General features: G+C 38.5%; 1 protein-coding gene across 8 annotated transcripts in view; it reads right to left on the reverse strand.

The window, feature by feature from the left end:
- Positions 1-18,045, reverse strand: part of BBX (BBX high mobility group box domain containing) — a 276,768-nt gene that overhangs the window by 89,398 nt on the left and 169,325 nt on the right. For all 8 annotated transcript variants that reach the window (XM_039244981.1, XM_039244980.1, XM_039244974.1 and 5 more), the window contains 2 exons: positions 11,720-11,890; positions 5,649-5,888 (listed from right to left, as the gene is read on the reverse strand). In XM_039244981.1, the coding sequence (XP_039100912.1) occupies positions 5,649-5,888; positions 11,720-11,881 (402 nt within the window). In that variant the 5' untranslated portion in view covers positions 11,882-11,890. The remainder of the gene's footprint in view (positions 1-5,648; positions 5,889-11,719; positions 11,891-18,045) is intronic.

An 18,045-nucleotide genomic window follows, 5' to 3' on the forward strand; every position in this document is an offset into this window, starting at 1 on the left:
AGTGTCCAACTCTTGGTTTGGCCCAGGTCATGATCTCACAGTTCTTGGGTTTGAATCCCACATTGGGCTCTGTGCTGACAGTGTGGAACCTGCTTGGGATTCTCTATCTCTCTCTGCCCTTCCCTCGGTTGTGCATACTCTCTCTCTCAAAATAAATAAATAAACTTAGGAAAAAAACTCTACCATTTATAGCATTTTAAGCTTTAACAGAATGCTGGTATGCACATGCATTATTTGCATTTCACTCGACCCTATGATGGCAGGCATCTTTATTGACATTATACAGAGCAGGGAACTCAGAAAGGTCTGAGTAGGGAGAAAACCAAGTATGAGAACTCAAGCTCTATTACTACTAACTTGCATCCTTGGGTAAGTCACATAACTGTTCTGGACCTCAGTGTCATCTTTAGCTTTTGAAAAAACAAGCAAACCCAAAAACCATAAAACAAAAAACCTGCCTTCTCACATTATTCTGACAATTATAGAAGTTAAATATTTATTAAAGAACTCTGGGCAGAACAGAACAATATTCAAAAATTGATTATCATCTCAAAAATAAACACTTAAATATATTTTTTTAATGCAGTGATGAAGTCCTGATATCTGGAACAGGAATGGCAAAGGTCTCAGAAACAAGACCTACTGTGAAGCGTGGAGTCCCAAGTCTTTGGTTTAATTACCAATATCCACCTTCCCCTACTGTGAAGCGTGGAGTCCCAAGTCTTTGGTTTAATTACCAATATCCACCTTCCCCAAAAGTAGTGGGGCCCCTAATTAAGTCATACTCAAAAAATTCTACATAAAATGAGACATTTCATTAGACGTGGCCAAAAGTGACTGACAGAGGAGAGAAATGTCAACTGGCAACTGAGGGTGGATCCAAAAGCTTTCTCATGGAAAAACAAAGAAGAAATTCTAAAGAATTAAGAATTATTTAATATATAGGGACACCAGGGAGGCTCAGTCAGTTAAGTGTCCGGACTCGATCCCTTCTCAGGTCATGATCTCAGTTTCTGAGCTTGAGCCCCAAGATGGGCTCCACACTGACAGCAAGGAGCTTGCTTGGGATTCTCTCTCCCCGCTCCCTCTGCTCCTCACACACACACACTCTCTTCCTCTCTCTTTCTCTGTCTCAATATAAATAAGTAAATTTAAAAAAAGAATCATTTAATATACAGAGAAAAATGTGATAACTTAGCTGTTCATACAATTCTCACCGAATTACAACTTATAAAATAACTGTTGTTTGGGAATAATGTGTTGAATTTTCAAAAAAATTCAAAAGGCATTCTGCATGCTTTATGTAAAGACATATATAAACACAATATTAATAAAGTTTCCAGGATAAATATATTAAAAAAGTGTTTAAGGGAACAGCAAAGTTTCATCTACCTGAAATCACTTCTGTGTAACACCATTTCTCAAGGATGCTGGAAAAATGAGGTTGCATTCTAGTTTAGTAGTATGCAAGGTGCCACAGCATGCTTTTAAGAATTCAGACCCTGTTTTAAGCATGATATGTGACAGTAAACAAACATTCTTTCCAGAGTTATAATATATGAGAAAATGAGAGTATACCTTCTTTGGAGAAGAATCCATTTCTAATAAAGCCAAGCAACGGAATAAATCGGTTAGCTCTATCTTAAGAAAGCATGAAGGAAGAACTAATTGCTAAAAACTCCATGGAGTTTTGTAGTGATAAGAATGTTTGCTAGAGTACTGACGGCAACAGATACAAACATTTACAAAAGGCTATTATAGTTTACCTCATGTTACATTTTATTGCATTTAATTCTGTCACTGTTTTATTGACATTCGACTGAACCTTCAAACATGTCAGCCTGGCCTCATGCTTTTTGTCTATACATCATCATCATTTCCTGTTAGTGTCCTACATATATTCTAGGCTGAGGGGTAGAACAACCTTTCTGTTTCCTGAAATTGCTCTTACTATCCTACATCGGCTTTTATCCCTGTCTTTCTGAATCCTATAGGAAAGCCCATGACAGATTCTATCAACTCCATAAACCCTTTTCTGAAATATCCCCACTGCTCCCAGCACAAGCAGACTCTTTTTTTTTTTTTTTTAATGTTTTATTTATTTCTAGGAGAGAGAGAGAGACAGCATGAGCAGGGGAGGGTCAGAGAGAGAGGGAGTCACAGACTGAAACAGGCTCCAGGCTCTGAGCTGGCAGTCAGCACAGAGCCCGACGCGGGGCTCAAACCCACGAACCGCGAGATCATGACCTAAGCGAAAGTCGGACGCTTAACCGACTAAGCCACCCAGGCGCTCCACAAGCAGACTCTTCCCATTAGAACTATGACATTCTATTGTTACCATTTTTAGTTTATTTATTTATTTTGAGAAACAGAGACAGCATTGATGGGGGAGGGGGAGAGAGAGTGAGAGAGAGAGAAAGAGAGACAGAGAGACAGAGAATCCAAAGCAGGCACTGTGCTATTAGCAGGGCTCGAACACACAAACTGCAAGACCGTGACCTGAGCCAAAAACCAAGAGTGGGATACTTAACTAACTGAGCCCATACTCCCTATTGTTACCATTTGTGCCATAATTACTCAAATCTCTTATCTCGCAGGCATCTAAGTAAGATATATGAAAAAAGTATGAGAGTCAAACAGGCAAGAGTATCCCAGCTCCAATGTGTGACCAATCAAGATATTAACTCCCTAGAGCCTTAGATCCCTGCTCTGAAGAATGGGAAAATCATTACTGACTTTACAGGTTTGTGCTTATGTAAAACATCAAGTCTGAAATGAACCTACGGATCAATAAATGCATGCATTTTGCCTTATGCCTCTGATCCTACAAAAAAGAAGAGAGGGGGTATTAGAAAGTCACTCTAAACTATTTTTAACTTTCCAGATCCTCTCCTTTTCTTTGCACTTACTCTGCTCTTCCTGAAGGTTTAGATATGTGATCTTCTAAACTGACTGTACATTAATTAATTATGATCATTGGTTTAAGTGACAAGTGGAAGGTTCCAGCAATTTCTTGGGCAAACATGCAGATTTGTAGTCCTGTATTTGTAAGAGTATGGACATAAAGATGTGGAAAGGAAAGGAAGGCTGCTTCTGTATCTTTAACAAGCAGTCACACAGTCAGAAGTTAGAACCTGGTACCACAACATGGTACCACACGCACAGTGCTGAATTTAAGAAAACAACCCAGGTTATATCCTTAAGATATTTTACTTATAACCAGTTATTGCTTTAATGAAATTCATCAGAGAACATGAAACCCTCATTCAACCTTTTTTTTTCCCCAACAATGCAAATTAGTACTGGGCAGTAATTCAAGAAACTGAAAACAAATCCCAACAATGGGTGATTCCTCTCACCAGATGCACTAATAGAAGATAATCAGGAACAAGAAAAGCATCAGACAAAGTTTGAACAGATAAAAAATATAAACCCTCCAAAGCTGCATTACTTACTATCCACTTCTGCTTTAAAAATATATCCCTTTTTAAGTATTCACATTCCCACAAAAACTATACTGATAGAATATGTTTTGTTCCTTTAGAGAACACATTTAAAATTTGCTATTTAAACTGAAGAGGTTACACATATAAAACTTTCAAAAAGGACTGCCTGGGCGAGAGGGCCTTGAGGAATGGAGACCTTATTCATCACTAACAACTACCACAAGACCTGGTACACTCAAGTCACTCAATAAGCTTTTGTTGCTTAAGCTGACATTGCAGTTAAGGCTGCTGTATTAACACAAACAAGCACCAGCACAATTACCTGCACTTTAATGTAATTTCAAAACCATTTAGTAAATAAATTGAAACAAGTCAGTATCACTTATGGTTAGAAACCAGTTATAAAATAATTCAGAAAGTAGCTGGACCTTCCAAACTAAATGAGAGCATTTCCTAAGAGCAACTGTAAACAAGGCCAGTTGCAAGGTGGAAGATCCACGTCCGCTTGTAGTAGATTGCAGGAGGCCACCTTAACAGATTTCATTACGGTGCCACCAAGGGCAAATATTATGAACCTAATTAAGTAATTAGTAAGAGATTTCCTATATGAAAATAATACTTCCTCCTCTTAAAAGTGGCCACCTATTGGGTTTGTAAATTAGCAGTATTTAAGAAAAGGCAAACAATATACTTGGGATAGGCTACATGTTATCAAAAAAAAGCAATCCAAAAACAAACTCAAGTGTTTAATTATAGGAAGCTAATGCGGTTCCCTATGAGGTTTTAGATAATTGTTTATTTTACCATATAAACATGACTATAAAAAATATAAGGCTATCTAATGGGAAAGTGCTACTGTTAATTACTGTTATACTAGTTGAAATCTGTTGAAACATTTAAAACCATGTAGGCTACTGGAATTGATTTTAATTTTCCAGATGCCCTACATAGTGGAAATCTGCCTTTAACAATAGCCAATTCACAAAGCCTTATGTCATCATTAATTACATAATGACTAGGCTAATCATATACTCTGGATTCAAATAGGCTTTAACACTATATAAGACATGTTTATGTTACATGTTACCCTGATAAGCAACTCTATAAAACCACAGCAATTGAAAGAATTATTTTTCCACATACTGAGATGTCTAACAAAATGGGTCACTTGAAACTCTATTATTTGTCTCCTGCTGGTTCAACTTTTCATAGAACTTAATGAAATGTTTGGATGGCAGGGATTTTCATGAATCAAGATTGTTTTCAAGTTACAAGGCTGAAGGAACAATGTGAGAATCACTCCTTTCAAGTCTAACCTAATAACGATATTGCTTTGCGTTTCCTTCATTTGCTAAATCCATTACATAACACATTTTAAAAGCATGATGAACTCACATTAATTTCAGAGTAATTTAAAAGCAGACTGGTATACAATTTTTGAAGGAATTTAGTCACTGATATGGTTTCAGAATTGATTAATGTCCCACCTCTTGAAACAGCCTTCCTGCATGGAAGTGTTTCTGCCTATACAGTGTTTACATGCCCACACTACCACAATTTATCATGTTTCACTGCCTTTACTGGTTTTAAATATTCATGCTGCAATACCTACAGAACAGAAACAAGTCAAAGCACATCTTTTAATAACTGTGCTTATTAAAAAAAAAAAAAAGAACTGGGAAGGATATAAATTTTTGGCCAATTTCCTCATTTTAAGAACATTTAAAAAAAAAAAAAAGAGCTGAGACCCAGAGATTGATTTAGATACTGTCACAAGGTTATTTAGCATTGGGACTAGATCAAGAGTCTTTCTCATGACACAACTAGAGTAACCTAAGATTATTATTATCTCTACCATGGGCATTCCCTGAGAGCAGAAACTGGGTTCCTAGAAAAAATTTTTTAAAAACCACCATTCATAATTAAAAAATTACCATTCATAAAAATCAACCCTCCACATCAATCTGTGAAGCATACACAATGAAAAACCTTGGTAATTGATTGGTCTTGGCACTTCCATCAACATTGGCAAGGTGGACCTGGAATTCAGGAACAGAAACAAAGCTCTTATGTTTTTACTTAACACTTGATTCAGGATTCACCTTTGTGCTGCTAGACCTTCAGCAGGGACCCCATATTTCTTGACAGGAGTATGGGATTGGTTGCTCACGACCACCATACAACCTTGTCATCGTAACCTACCTCCTTGGCCATGTCTGTGTATTTCTGCTTTTCCTTTGGATCTAGAACAGCCCACCAATCAGCCAGAATCTTGGTAGCACCTCGGTTATCAAGCCGGGGGTGTTCCTGTCTTACAAGGGAGCGATGACGTTTGCAAAATAAAAGAAATGCATTCATTGGTCTCCGGGCTCGCTGTTCTGGTGATTCATCATCAGTCTCACCAACATCTTGCTCTAGGCCATCAGCCCCAAGGAGTTGAACCTATTAACCAACCAAAACAAAAGACAGATGTTTAACACATCCTGGACAATTTTGTTTTAACAATTAGTTTTGGTTTCCAAATTGTGTTTTTTTTCTTACCTCCATTTAAACAACTTACAAATTGGAAAAAAAAATTAATCATCAACAACTATTAGTGGTTGATAACCAACATACAATGTATTCTGCTTAGTGTCTATAGCAACCTGTGCATGTCTCTATTACAAAATATATTATATCATGTTACAATTGTTTAGATTCCACCCCCCCCCACCCCCTACTAAACAGTGAACTCTTTGAGGACAAAAGTTATTTACCTTTACAATCACGGCATCTAGCTCAATGTCTGGTGTAATATCAGTACCTAACTAACTGCCCAATAAATAAATAAACCCATACTGTGAAATATCCATCTCAAGATTAACAACAACATTCACACACAAAAGAATACATGAATATTGGTTGTTTCTCCTGTTTGGAAAGTGCTTTTCTACAGCTAATAATATGAAAGTGTTTAACATAAAAGTAGGTAATAAAAATGTAATATATGCACATCACAAGTGGAACCTCCTACTGTAAAAATCAAAATAGACATTGAACATTATTTGAAGGAAGAACTACGTAGTAAATTTTCAAGCTTGTAAATATCGTTTGGTGAAATGCTATGATGACAGGAGTAAATTCACCTAGGCTTAAACCTTCACAATAGATTCTGAATCCCCTCTTTTCTTCAGCATTTCATTCAATTCACAGTCTTCAAGGACTTCTACAAAGCTCTGATCCCACCCATTCCATCTGTGTAACTGTCATTACCACTGCCTGAGCCTATGACCTAGTGTTTCTGCTTCATTTTATTTTTGTTCGTATTTTTAAAGTGTTAATTTATTCTTTTTGAGAGAGAGAGAGAATAGAGACAATAAGTAGTGTAGGGGAAGAGAGGGGACAGAGGATCCAAAGCAGGCTCCATGCTGACAGCAGCCAGCGTGATGTGGGGCCTGAACTCATGAACCATGAGATAATGGCCTGAGCCGAAGCTGGACCTCAACTGACTGAGCCACCCTGATGCTCCGGCCTAGTCTTTCTGCTTCTAATCTCTTGCATACTTCTTGCACATGGCTGCAGATACCTCTGATCATAGAATCTCAGAATATATTAGGGCTGTTAAAGATCTTCTAAGGCTGAAATATGATTCTATGCGATTTCTTGAAAACAGTACAACCACAAGCAGAAGTCCAGAAAGCTTACTAAAGCTAGGTCGTTAGTTCCTTGTTTCATAGGTAAAATCAGGAAGGACTAAGGTAGCTGTTAGTCTGCATTATATAGTAGAGCATTACTTCTTCAGTTTGAGTAGGCAGTAGAATCCCTGAAGGTCTTGTTAAATGAAACACAGATTATTGGGTCCCTTTCCCAGAGTTTCCAATTCTGTAGGTCTGGAGTGGGCCTTGTAACAAGTTCCCAGGTGATGTTGATGCTGCTGGTCTGAAGATCACACTCTGAGAATCACTACTGTAAGGCAACTGTGTTCTTTTACATCATGTTTTATTGGGAAACTGCTATAGATACTCTAGGATGAATCACTAGCTTAATCCAATTTGGTATTTTTAAAAAGTCTTTTAAGTTTAAATTAAGTATTGCAAATGCATTTAACTAACCATCAATTATCTTCAAACAAAATAATATGGTGTAACAATCTTGAAGTCGTAGCTATCTGATTTGGAAATACACTAGACATTATTATTGGGAGTGAAGAGTATAGATTTGGTTTCCTCATTATGTATACAATCATTAACAATGATTTGCATTTTCAAGGAGTATTTATTTATCATTCTGAATGCTAAATAATAAGGAATATTTATTTAGCATTCTGAAACTAAGAAGCTATAGGAACATCAAGACATAAAAAGTGTATTATGTAGGTTGAGGAAATAACTATATTATCCCTTCAGAAAAGAGTAACTTTTGATTCAGTTACTAAATTATAAAACTCAAGCCAAGAGCTGGAAAAAAAGATAAATAAGACAAGATCCCAGACCAAGGAGCTTACTGTTTGGGGAGGCCAGGGGGAGAGAAAGAAAGAAAAGCAAATTAATTAAAAAGCAGTATGGGGGTGACTGGGTGGCTTAGTCAGTTAAGCGTCCGACTTTCGCTTAGGTCATGATCTCGCGGTTCGTGGGTTTGAGCCCCGCGTCGGGCTCTGTGCTGACTGCCAGCTCAGAGCCTGGAGCCTGTTTCAGAGTCTGTGTCTCTCTCTCTCTCTGACCCTCCCCTGCTCACGCTGTCTCTCTCTCTCCTAGAAATAAATAAAAACATTAAAAAAAAAAAAAAAAGGCAGTATGATGGGGGCGCCTGGGTGGCTCAGTTGGTTAAGCATCTGACTTCGGCTCAGGTCATGATCTCACGGTTCGTGGGTTCGAGCCTTGCGTCGGGCTCTGTACTGAGAGCCTGGAGCCTGTCTTCGCATTCAGTGTTTCCCTCTCTCTGACCCTCCCCTGCTCACGCTGTCTCTCTCTTTCTCAGAAATAAATAAAAAACACTAAAAAAAGAAAAGCAGTACGATGACTATTACAAGAAGCCAGTGTTACAATGAAGCACTTGTGGATTGGTGGAAGCACACCAAAGTCTCCCTAGAAAACGTGTTTTCTGAGCCAGATTCTGAAAGTTGAATCAGAATGGGTCAGGTAGTCAATGGGGAGACACAGAAAACGAGAAAGGATTAAGGCTTGATGACTACTGATTGGTGTACAGTTCAATAGAACTGATAGATATAAGATTAGAAAAGGGACCCAGGACACGAGGTTGGAGAAGTAAGTATGGGCACACTTCAAGAAGGATGTGCTATGTCATGTCAGATAACATGCATTTAATCCTATAAATAAGTAGTTTTAGACTGTAAAAAAAAAAAAAACCATAAAACTAAAAAACCAAAAAAACTTAGGGGGAACAACATAGGTTATCATATTTTACCACAGGTTATTTATTTTGCCAAATATGAACATTTAAAAAAATGATGGTAACTATTGTTTAATGTTACAATTATTTCATTAAATTAATCAAAATATGAATAAATAAATAAATAAAATTATATAAAAGTAAAAAACTCTCTGGACTTAAATTTTTCTTTCACCAGGGCCAAGTATACTTTATAACACATCAACACGCATGCTAGACCAGGATACGGAAACCACAGATGGATGCAATGGAGAGCCATGAGTGGTTTTAAGCACAGGAGAGATATCGCCAGATATGTATTTTAAGATAACTCCTGTCAGCAGTGGAAAGCATGAATTATAATATCAAAACTAGAAGCAACCCACACTAGAGAAACCATTTCAAAGTTTGTTCCCGCTGTCCAGGTAAGAAAGGTGACAAGGCTGAATCAAGGCTGTAATGATGAGAATTAAGAAGTGAGAACAGAGACAATATTTATTTATGAGGTAGAGCCAAGAGAGCTGGTGTCGGTTAAACAAAGAAGAGTGCTTCTCGCTTCAGTGGCAAGATTCCTTCATACACAACAGAGAGTGCTTTTTCTCAAAGGAGAGAAATTAGATGGGGTGGGGAGCAGAAAGATCAGTACCAGGTAGCTAAATGTCAGATGGTTCTCAGCAGAGAAGTCTTAGCTGGGATTATGAACTGAGGTATGAATACAAAGAAAGCAAGACTAGAAAAGTGGATGAGATCACCAAGTGTGGACTGAAAAGAGAAGGGAATTCAATGATTCCATTCTTTGACTCAGTAACTGTGTACTGGGGAGCTGACAGGGACCAGATACTGTTCTAGGTGGTAAATCCATAAGCATACAAACTCCTCGTCTTCATGAAGCCGAAGAACAGCATAGCTAGCCTTTCCTTCTGAACAGATCCCTCTGGCTGTGATGTTGAGAAAACACATGGAAAGGTAAGAACAGAGGCAGGGAGAGAGGCAGAATACATACTAATCTGCACAAGAAATGGTGGTGGCTTGCACCAAGGAGGCCATGGTAACCTTGCTAAGGAGAAGTCAAACTGAGAACCTATGTAGAAGGTATGGCTTGAGAATATGCTGATGGATGGATGGATGCATATGAGACTTGAGCAAAAGAAAACAGATGAGCTTTCTGGTCTCACCAACTGGAAAGTTGGGGCCTCTCATTTAACGAGAAAGGGAAGATACAGGATAATAAGGTTCAAAGCTTCATTTTAAACACATTCAAATAGAGGTTCTGATTTGAGATCTAAGTGGATATGTCAAATAAACACTCAAAAATGTGAGTTTAGAATTTAAGGATTGAGAACAAAATTAAGAAGCCCAGGGTGGGACACTTGGGTGGCTCAGTTGGGGTTAATGATCCAAGTCTTGGTTTCTGTTCAGGTTATGATCTCAAGGTCCATGAGTTTGAACACTGCACTGGGCTCTGTGCAAACAGTGCGGAACCTGCTTGGGATTCTCTCTCTCTCTCTCTCTCTCTCTCTCTCTCTCTCTGCCTCTCCCTTGCTCATTCTTTTTCTCTCAAAAAAGAAACTAATTTTTTTTAAAGCCCAGAGAACACCAATATTTGAGGGCAGAATAATGGAGGGACATCAAGTGAAAGAAACTAGGAAGTAGAGGCTGGGACTAGGAAGAGAAACAGCAAACAGCTTCTAGGAAAAGTGAGCAACAGGCACAAAGGTGTGAGAATGATCAAATCACTATAAAGTTGGCCATGTCCTCAAATAGAATGAGTAATTCTAGTTTCTCTGAAAAAAGAAGGGGGAAGAAAAGATGGATGAGTGAAATAAGTGTACACAGGTGAGTAGAGGAAGATGAAGGAGTCATTTCTGGTGGCTTCTGTTCTCTCGGTAAAAGAGGAGAAAAAGGTCAACAATCAGAGAGACTATAAAGGGGATCTAGATAAGATGTCTGAGAAACAGAAAAAAAACAGAAAAAGAAATGGAAGCTGACCCAAGCACAGAACAAAAGACTGAATGGATGTCAAAGGTCTGAAGAATACTAAAACCATGTTTACAAAAGTTGTAGAGACACGAAATACGTACTCATTTATTCTTCCACTGAACATATATCTATTCAATACTCGCTATGTGCCAGGTACCATCCTAGGCTCCAAACAGTAAGAGGGGGATATTCGGGGCAAGATCTCTGCTCTTACTGAGCTTATATTTTAGTCTGGCAAGACAGGCCTACAGGTATACACCTAAGCGCAAGTTAAATGGTAAGAAATGCCAGGAAGGAAATCCTTGGACACGGAATGAGCTGGGTGGGAGGGTCACCTGAGATGATGAGGTCCCGTCTCTTGGGGAGGCAGTCCTTGTGCTGAGAGCTGAATGAGGAGGAGGACGAGGAGGAGGAACCAGTTCCGCCTAGACCTGGAGGAATGTGTGGCTTTCTAAAGTCACCTGCATGGTTGTGTGACTTTCTAAATGAGAGCTGGCTGCTCAAGCATGAGACCAGAGAGGAGACGTGGAGGACTGACTGACCACAGAGGACTGGTGGGGGTGAAAACAGCCAGGTGCCATGAAGGCGGCGGAGATGAGGGCCAGAGTGGCCGTGAAGCTGCCCACAGAGGCAGGTGCCACACAGTGCATCAAATTTTATAAATACCCCCATCTCCACTGCACATGAGTGATGCCTGAAAATCATTACTTAATAGACAGAAATACCACTGAAGAAGGATGTGTTTCTGTCTTAGCTATTAGGAGGTATAGATACTTTAGGAGCCCTCAATATCTGTAATAAAAATATAAATTGAGTAGTTAAATAGGATTCAAGTTATAGAGACTTTTAGAAATGCATCTTTCTCTCCAACCACTGTAGTTTCTGGAATGAATACTCAAAACTTCTGTGTTAAACAGAAGAATTACCTTATCAAAATCCTCCTCTTCGTCTTCCTCTTCCTCCTCTTCTGAAAAGTCAAGCAGTTTCTTTGCTAGCAATGGATGCCACTGAAGACACTTTCGTTTTGGTCGTTTTCCAGCCCCTTCTCCGTCTGCTGAATGATCTTTATTTCTATTACTGCCTTTCATTACTGTGACCTGTGGTAAGGAAAAAAGGAAGAGAAACAGGGAGAAATCAAAGTAAATTTGATTAAAATTTGTTTATTTAGCTTCCTTAGCTTTAATTGGATTATAGTTTTAATGACTAAAGTATCTGCCAGCTCAGGCATTTACTGGATTCAGTAAGAATTCTAAGTACATAATCAAACATTCATTTTAGTTGGCTGACTGGAGCTAATAAAATTTGCCTTTTGTGAAATCTTCTTCCTTCCACTCCATAACTTCAGGACTCAAAACCCAGAGACAGCAGCAGGATGCCTACACGTTACTGTCACCTGTTCACACTTACTCAGGGTAGAGTTTCTCAAAGCTGTGCATCAGAAGACTGAAAAGATGGAGAGAAGAGGTAGCCCTCCATACATTCTCCAATGGCTCCCATTTTATTACAATAATTTACATGAATTTTGCACTTTACACTATGATAAATCTGAGCTTGGAGTATTAGTAAGCAGAACGAATACTTTGTAAGAATCAAATGTTTGGATTAAAATAAAACTATTTCACAAGATGACACACAATTAAAAAAATTTTTAAATGTTTTTTATTTATTTCTGAGAGAGAGAGAGAGAGAGAGAGAGAGAGAGCAGGGGAGGGTCAGAGAGAGAGAGGGAGACATGGAATCCGAAGCAGGCAACAGGCTCTGAGCTGGCTGTCAGCACAGAGCCCGACGCAGGGCTCGAACCCACGAACCGTGCGATCACGACCTGAAGAAGTTGGATGCTTAACCGACTGAGCCACCCAGCCGCCCTGACACACAAGTTTTAAAAAGTAGCTGTGTGCAGCCTCCAAGAATCCAGTGCATGAAGTCACCGTAGGTCACTTAGTGAGATGAGCACCCTCTGTCCCCATCTGTGACACACATAATCATAAGTATTTTGCATCTCTTCATTATATATGCACCCAAATCCAGTAACAACAGTTTGCTCCCTAGGCTTTTTGTTCTTGCTTTTCCCCCAAAAGGTGATTGGCTGAAATAGCTAAGCAATGACCAGCCTATGGTGTGACAAAATCTTTCAAAGCCCAGAAACTTACTTTTGGATGACTTGGGAAAAAAAAAATCTTTTTCTTAATGATAAAAACAATGCACATTCATATTTAGTAAAAATAGCACGAAATGAGGTTTGCCTTCTCCATCATACCCAGCACCACAGCACAAAGGTAACCCACACATGTCAATTTCTTATAAGCATTCTCACAGTATTTTCCTAGTTCAATAGTTCTCATTCATTTTAAGTAAAAATATACAAATTATTGTCCATACACACTCATGAAAAATTTCAAATACACCCAAATGCTATCAACTTAAATGGTTCATGCTAACAATCACAAACACAAGCACAGTTGCTGAAATCACAGAATAGCATAGCATTTTTGGTCAGTAAAAGTGTGCATTGGTCTAAATGCTTGCAAAGTGGTATCAATAAACTTCTAATGCCATGTTGCTAAAACTAGGTTTTCATAAAGTTTCAAGATTCATCCTTGTCTAAAGCCTTTGAAACAACATGGTATAGGCAAATTTATCCTGTCTTTCATTGTTTCATGTTTCATGCTTAGGTCTTCCTCATTTCAAAAATTTTTAAAAATCATTAATATTGGGGCGCCTGGGTGGCTCAGTCGGTTAAGCGTCTGACTTTGGCTCAGGCCAGATCTCACAGGTCGTGGGTTCAAGCCCCGCATCAGGCTCTGTGCTGACAGCTCAGAGCCTGGAGCCTGTTTCAGATTCTGTGTCTCCCTCCCTCTGCCCCTCCCCCACTCATGCTCTGTTTCTCTCGGTCTCAAAATAAACTATAAAAAATAAAAATAAAAAAAATCATTAATAGTTCCCTCTAGAATTGGAATGACTTCATTATAAAAAAGAATTTCAATACTGGACCAATCTGTAATTCATTCTGATAAAGGAAATAAGGATCTAGCTTATTCTTATTTTTTTCCCAAATAACTAGACAACTCTCCCACCAGCTTTATTAAATAATCCAGCTTTCCCCCATTCCTTTGTAATAGCCCTTTTATCATAAACTACATTATGTGTACATATCTATTTCTGGATTCTCTTCTGTCAATGATCGTCCACCTCTAACCTGTTTGCCTATCCTTTGGCCAATTTTAGTAACCTCAGGCACTATATCATTCTGTATCTTCTTTTATATAAATACACCATAACCATTTAGAAACTTTATTTTGCATAGATCATGTTCATTTCAGTCGATACACCCTGTCTTTCCTCATTTTAAATAACTACAGAATATTCCAAAATAAAAATGTATTTCAATTTATTCAATCATTCCAGTATTGATAATCAGATTATTTCTTGTGCTTCAGTAAAATCTTCATTTTAATAAAAAAAAATTTTAAATCCTCATCTTGATAAAAATCTTCATCAATTTATTAAAAGCTATGTCTAGTCAAAAGGAGGAGGGAGAGGAAAAGAAAAACACGTTCCTATGGCCTTTTTAGCAAGAAACTTCTGCTGAATCTCTGAAGCAATTACATGATTCATGTAGCTGCCTCAAGAGTGTAAGAAGTTACTGAAAACTCTAAATGGAATTAGTTATCTACTATGCTTTTAATAAAGCAACAAAGGTTTCTCGTGAACTGATAGATCATTTAACAATTCTCATCATTCTATCTACAACTAAACTTTGGCACAATTTCCAGAAATACCAATGCTGTGTAGAGAGAAGAGGAAATGGTTATTTTTGTGGCTTATTAATCACTTTAGGATGAGCTGCTTGAGTGGCAAGTACACCCATATGGTGGCCCCAATATTTTAGGAGGTATAACATTTTTATGGCCTTTTCTTTTCCACTGAAAAAAGTCTCTTTAATATTTCTTATAAGTCCTATTTAGTGGTTATGAACTCCTTTAATTTTTGTTTATCTGGGAAACTTTCTCTCTCCTTCAATTCTGAATAATCTTGCCAGGTAGATTATTCTTAGTTGTAGGTGTTTTTTTTACTCTAATCATCAAATTACGCTGCTGAGATTGTCAAATGACAGAAGCTAAAGGTACTGGTCCAAAATACTGAATATTTATTTATCTTGTAATAACAAACCAATCCACGTGTGTCCTCCTATGCCGAGATGTGTGACTCTAATTAGATAACCACTGTTTTGAACTAAATACAAGTCAACCTGGTGAAAAATTAGAAAAAAAGTTCATTTAACTATTATTCAGGTTTTTATTTTATTATTTTTAATTTATTTTTAAATGTTCATTTACTTTTGAGAGACAGAAAGTATGAGAGGTGGAAGGGCAGAAAGAGAGGAGGACAAAGGATCTGAACTAGGCTCCGTGCTGATAGCAGAGTGCCTGATGAAGGGCTTGAACTCCCAAACCATGAGATCATGACCTGAGCTGAAGTCGGACACTTAACCGACTGAGCCACCTAGGCGCCCCTTAACTGTATTACTCAAAAGCAAGCCCCCTCATGAAAACTTTACTGAGGTCAAACTTCATGAGGATCTTAAAGAAGAAATGGCACAAAAGAAATGGCACAAACCAAACACCACAGGTAATAAAGGAAAATAACGGATACCAGGTCCTGGCAGGCTTCATTTAGAATCCTGTGTCTGCCACTAACTACCTGTTACAAAGTTATTAATCTTGCTAATCTTTCCTCATCTGTTGAAACTGAATACTTCTACTGTGAGAACACTATGTATAATACCCAGCATAGAATCTGGTACTCAGGAAACTCTCACTCTGTGTTAGTAAATCCTCCCTTTTCCCACAAGCTTTTTAGAGGGAGTAAGGGTTTTCACTGGCAGCCTCTGCTTGCTTAAACTCAGCCGAAGATACTGTTCAAAAGAGAACACATGTCTCCCATTTAACCATGGTCCACGTGCTTCCCAGATGACAGAATCTCCAGACTCTGAAACTAAAAAAGAAAGATGGAAAGTTTCCTTTCCTTTGTCTGAGTGATATACAGTCAGAAACAGTTCCTTGGCACAGTCATAAATTTTGAGAATAAGATCCTCTTAGTCTTTCTATCATCTTGTCTTACAACGTCGGCAATCAGTACACTTCAGTCTTTAAAACACTGTGAATTGAATGCTGTCACAGGGGTATTTTAGAGTTTAAACTGTATCCTAAATGTCCAATAAAATCCCATCCATATCGTATTAATGGACATTCAGACCCAACAAGACAGGGGAAGGTAAGAGAGGCCCATGAAATCTCAGTGTTGGACACCACACATTCTAACAACACATAAGGCCTCCCTTCGGTCCAACTAGGACCGCAAAACTTCACAATTTTCTCAAGTCTACAGAGAAAAGGAAAAACCACCCACAGACAGTGACAAAGTGGTAGCTATAGAGTTGCACACAAATTAGACTGACCTGCTTAAAAGCAGCTTCCTTATATAGGGAGTCTTGCTGTTTTCAAGACACACCTTGCTTCTATCTTTCCACGGGGGTCCTGGTGATAGAGAAGCTGGCAAACACACCAACTCTGAGGCCCTTGCTCAACCCAAACATTCTCCCATTTTCTGTCAAAGTTCTTTTCATCCTCCAAGGTCCAGCTCACATAGTCCTTCCTCTCTAAGGCTTTCTATAAAAATCTTAAAAATCCACCACTCTGCTCTTTGATCATAGTTGATGTTACAGGTCAAGCACACCAGTGTTTTACAGTTAGTTTTATCTATGCCAAGCCCCCAACCTCTCCCCCACACAAAAAACCCAAAGTTGCAAACTTCTAGATGGGAGGTACCATGGTTTCTTCCTTTTCTGTCCCAGGATGTGGCACTGAGCCTGGTACACAGCAGGCCCTGAAAAAGTCTTGCTTATCATTTCCTCACCTAACACTTTACTACATATAACAACTTCCCAGAATGATGTGTCCCTAGCAATAATTTTAAAGACAATACTAGTATGCAGCTAATATTTATACTTCTAATGCACTTAATGTTCATTATCTCATTTAGTCCTCGTAAGAACCCTGCGGGGCAGGTACTACTATGAATCCCAGCTGGAGAAGCTGATAGCTAAGTAATTTGCCTAGGGTCACACAGTTAGCAGCGGAGAAGACGGCATCAGAACCAGGAAGCCTAACTCAAGAGCCCAAATGCTTACATAGGAAAGGGGGATCTAACAGAAAGCCTCCTATCTGCTGACTCTGTGAGCATTTTCCATAGGACAAGTAGCTAATGGGCCATGGAAATACCAAAAGGGAGCACCGAGGGGCTGGAAAGTGAACACTTCCAGCAGAAAAGTGAGTGCACATCTCTGATGACTGAATGACAAATTAGATTAACTCAAATTCTTTGAAGATAAAAGCCTTACAAGTGCTCATCTTTACTATTTATTATAATTCTAATGACAATTCTAAACTATAGACAGATTAAATGAAAAAGACCTCACTCAATAAAGTAATATTCTCATTAAAGAAGCAATTCGGTTACTCTATTCATGCAAAGAGTGTCTTTAAATGCACTCCTTACTGAAAAGCAGTAGCTCTTCAGGTTGAAACTTTAACTCTGTCAAGATGTTATCTTTTTGCTCTTCATGAATACTAATAAGGCACCCACTATTTAAAGGGCTTAGCTGTACTGGTATAGTTCAGGTGCCTGTGCCCTTACCTCATGAAGGAGTTTGTATTTTAAGATCTCTACTACTTCCACTCCATGACATTTAGCCTTAGGAGAGCTTAATTTAACATGCTGCTCTAGGCTACAGGGATAGACAATAGCTACCCTAAATGAGATAAAGCATCAGAAGGGGTGGCTTATGGAGAAAAAGCTTTTTACACCCAGAACTCAGTAACAGGCAAGGACATGTTCCTACAATATACCTCAAAAAACCTAATTTTCTGTTTTCCTATAATTTTATGTTGTTTACATTAATAATCAGAAAGTCACCAAATTCCGGTTTTTCAACAGGCCTAGCATACACATTTGCTTTCTTTCTAAATTAATAAAGGTTAGGACATAATTATCACACTGATAAGAAACTAAAGGATAAGACAAGCTCATGAGAGTGTCTTCCTCATTTATTCTCAGTGCAGCCAAACACATACTTACTGATCACCTGGTGAGCTATGCATTGTGGGAGTTAAGTGTTCAGCCTTACCTCACATTCAACTTACCACCCCCCTCTGCCCTCCTACCAGTAGGTATCTGTCCTGTTCACCATCTG

Source organism: Hyaena hyaena, unplaced genomic scaffold (assembly GCF_003009895.1).
Source record: "Hyaena hyaena isolate Hyena2069 unplaced genomic scaffold, ASM300989v1 scaffold_251, whole genome shotgun sequence".
NCBI classification, from domain to species: domain Eukaryota; kingdom Metazoa; phylum Chordata; class Mammalia; order Carnivora; family Hyaenidae; genus Hyaena; species Hyaena hyaena.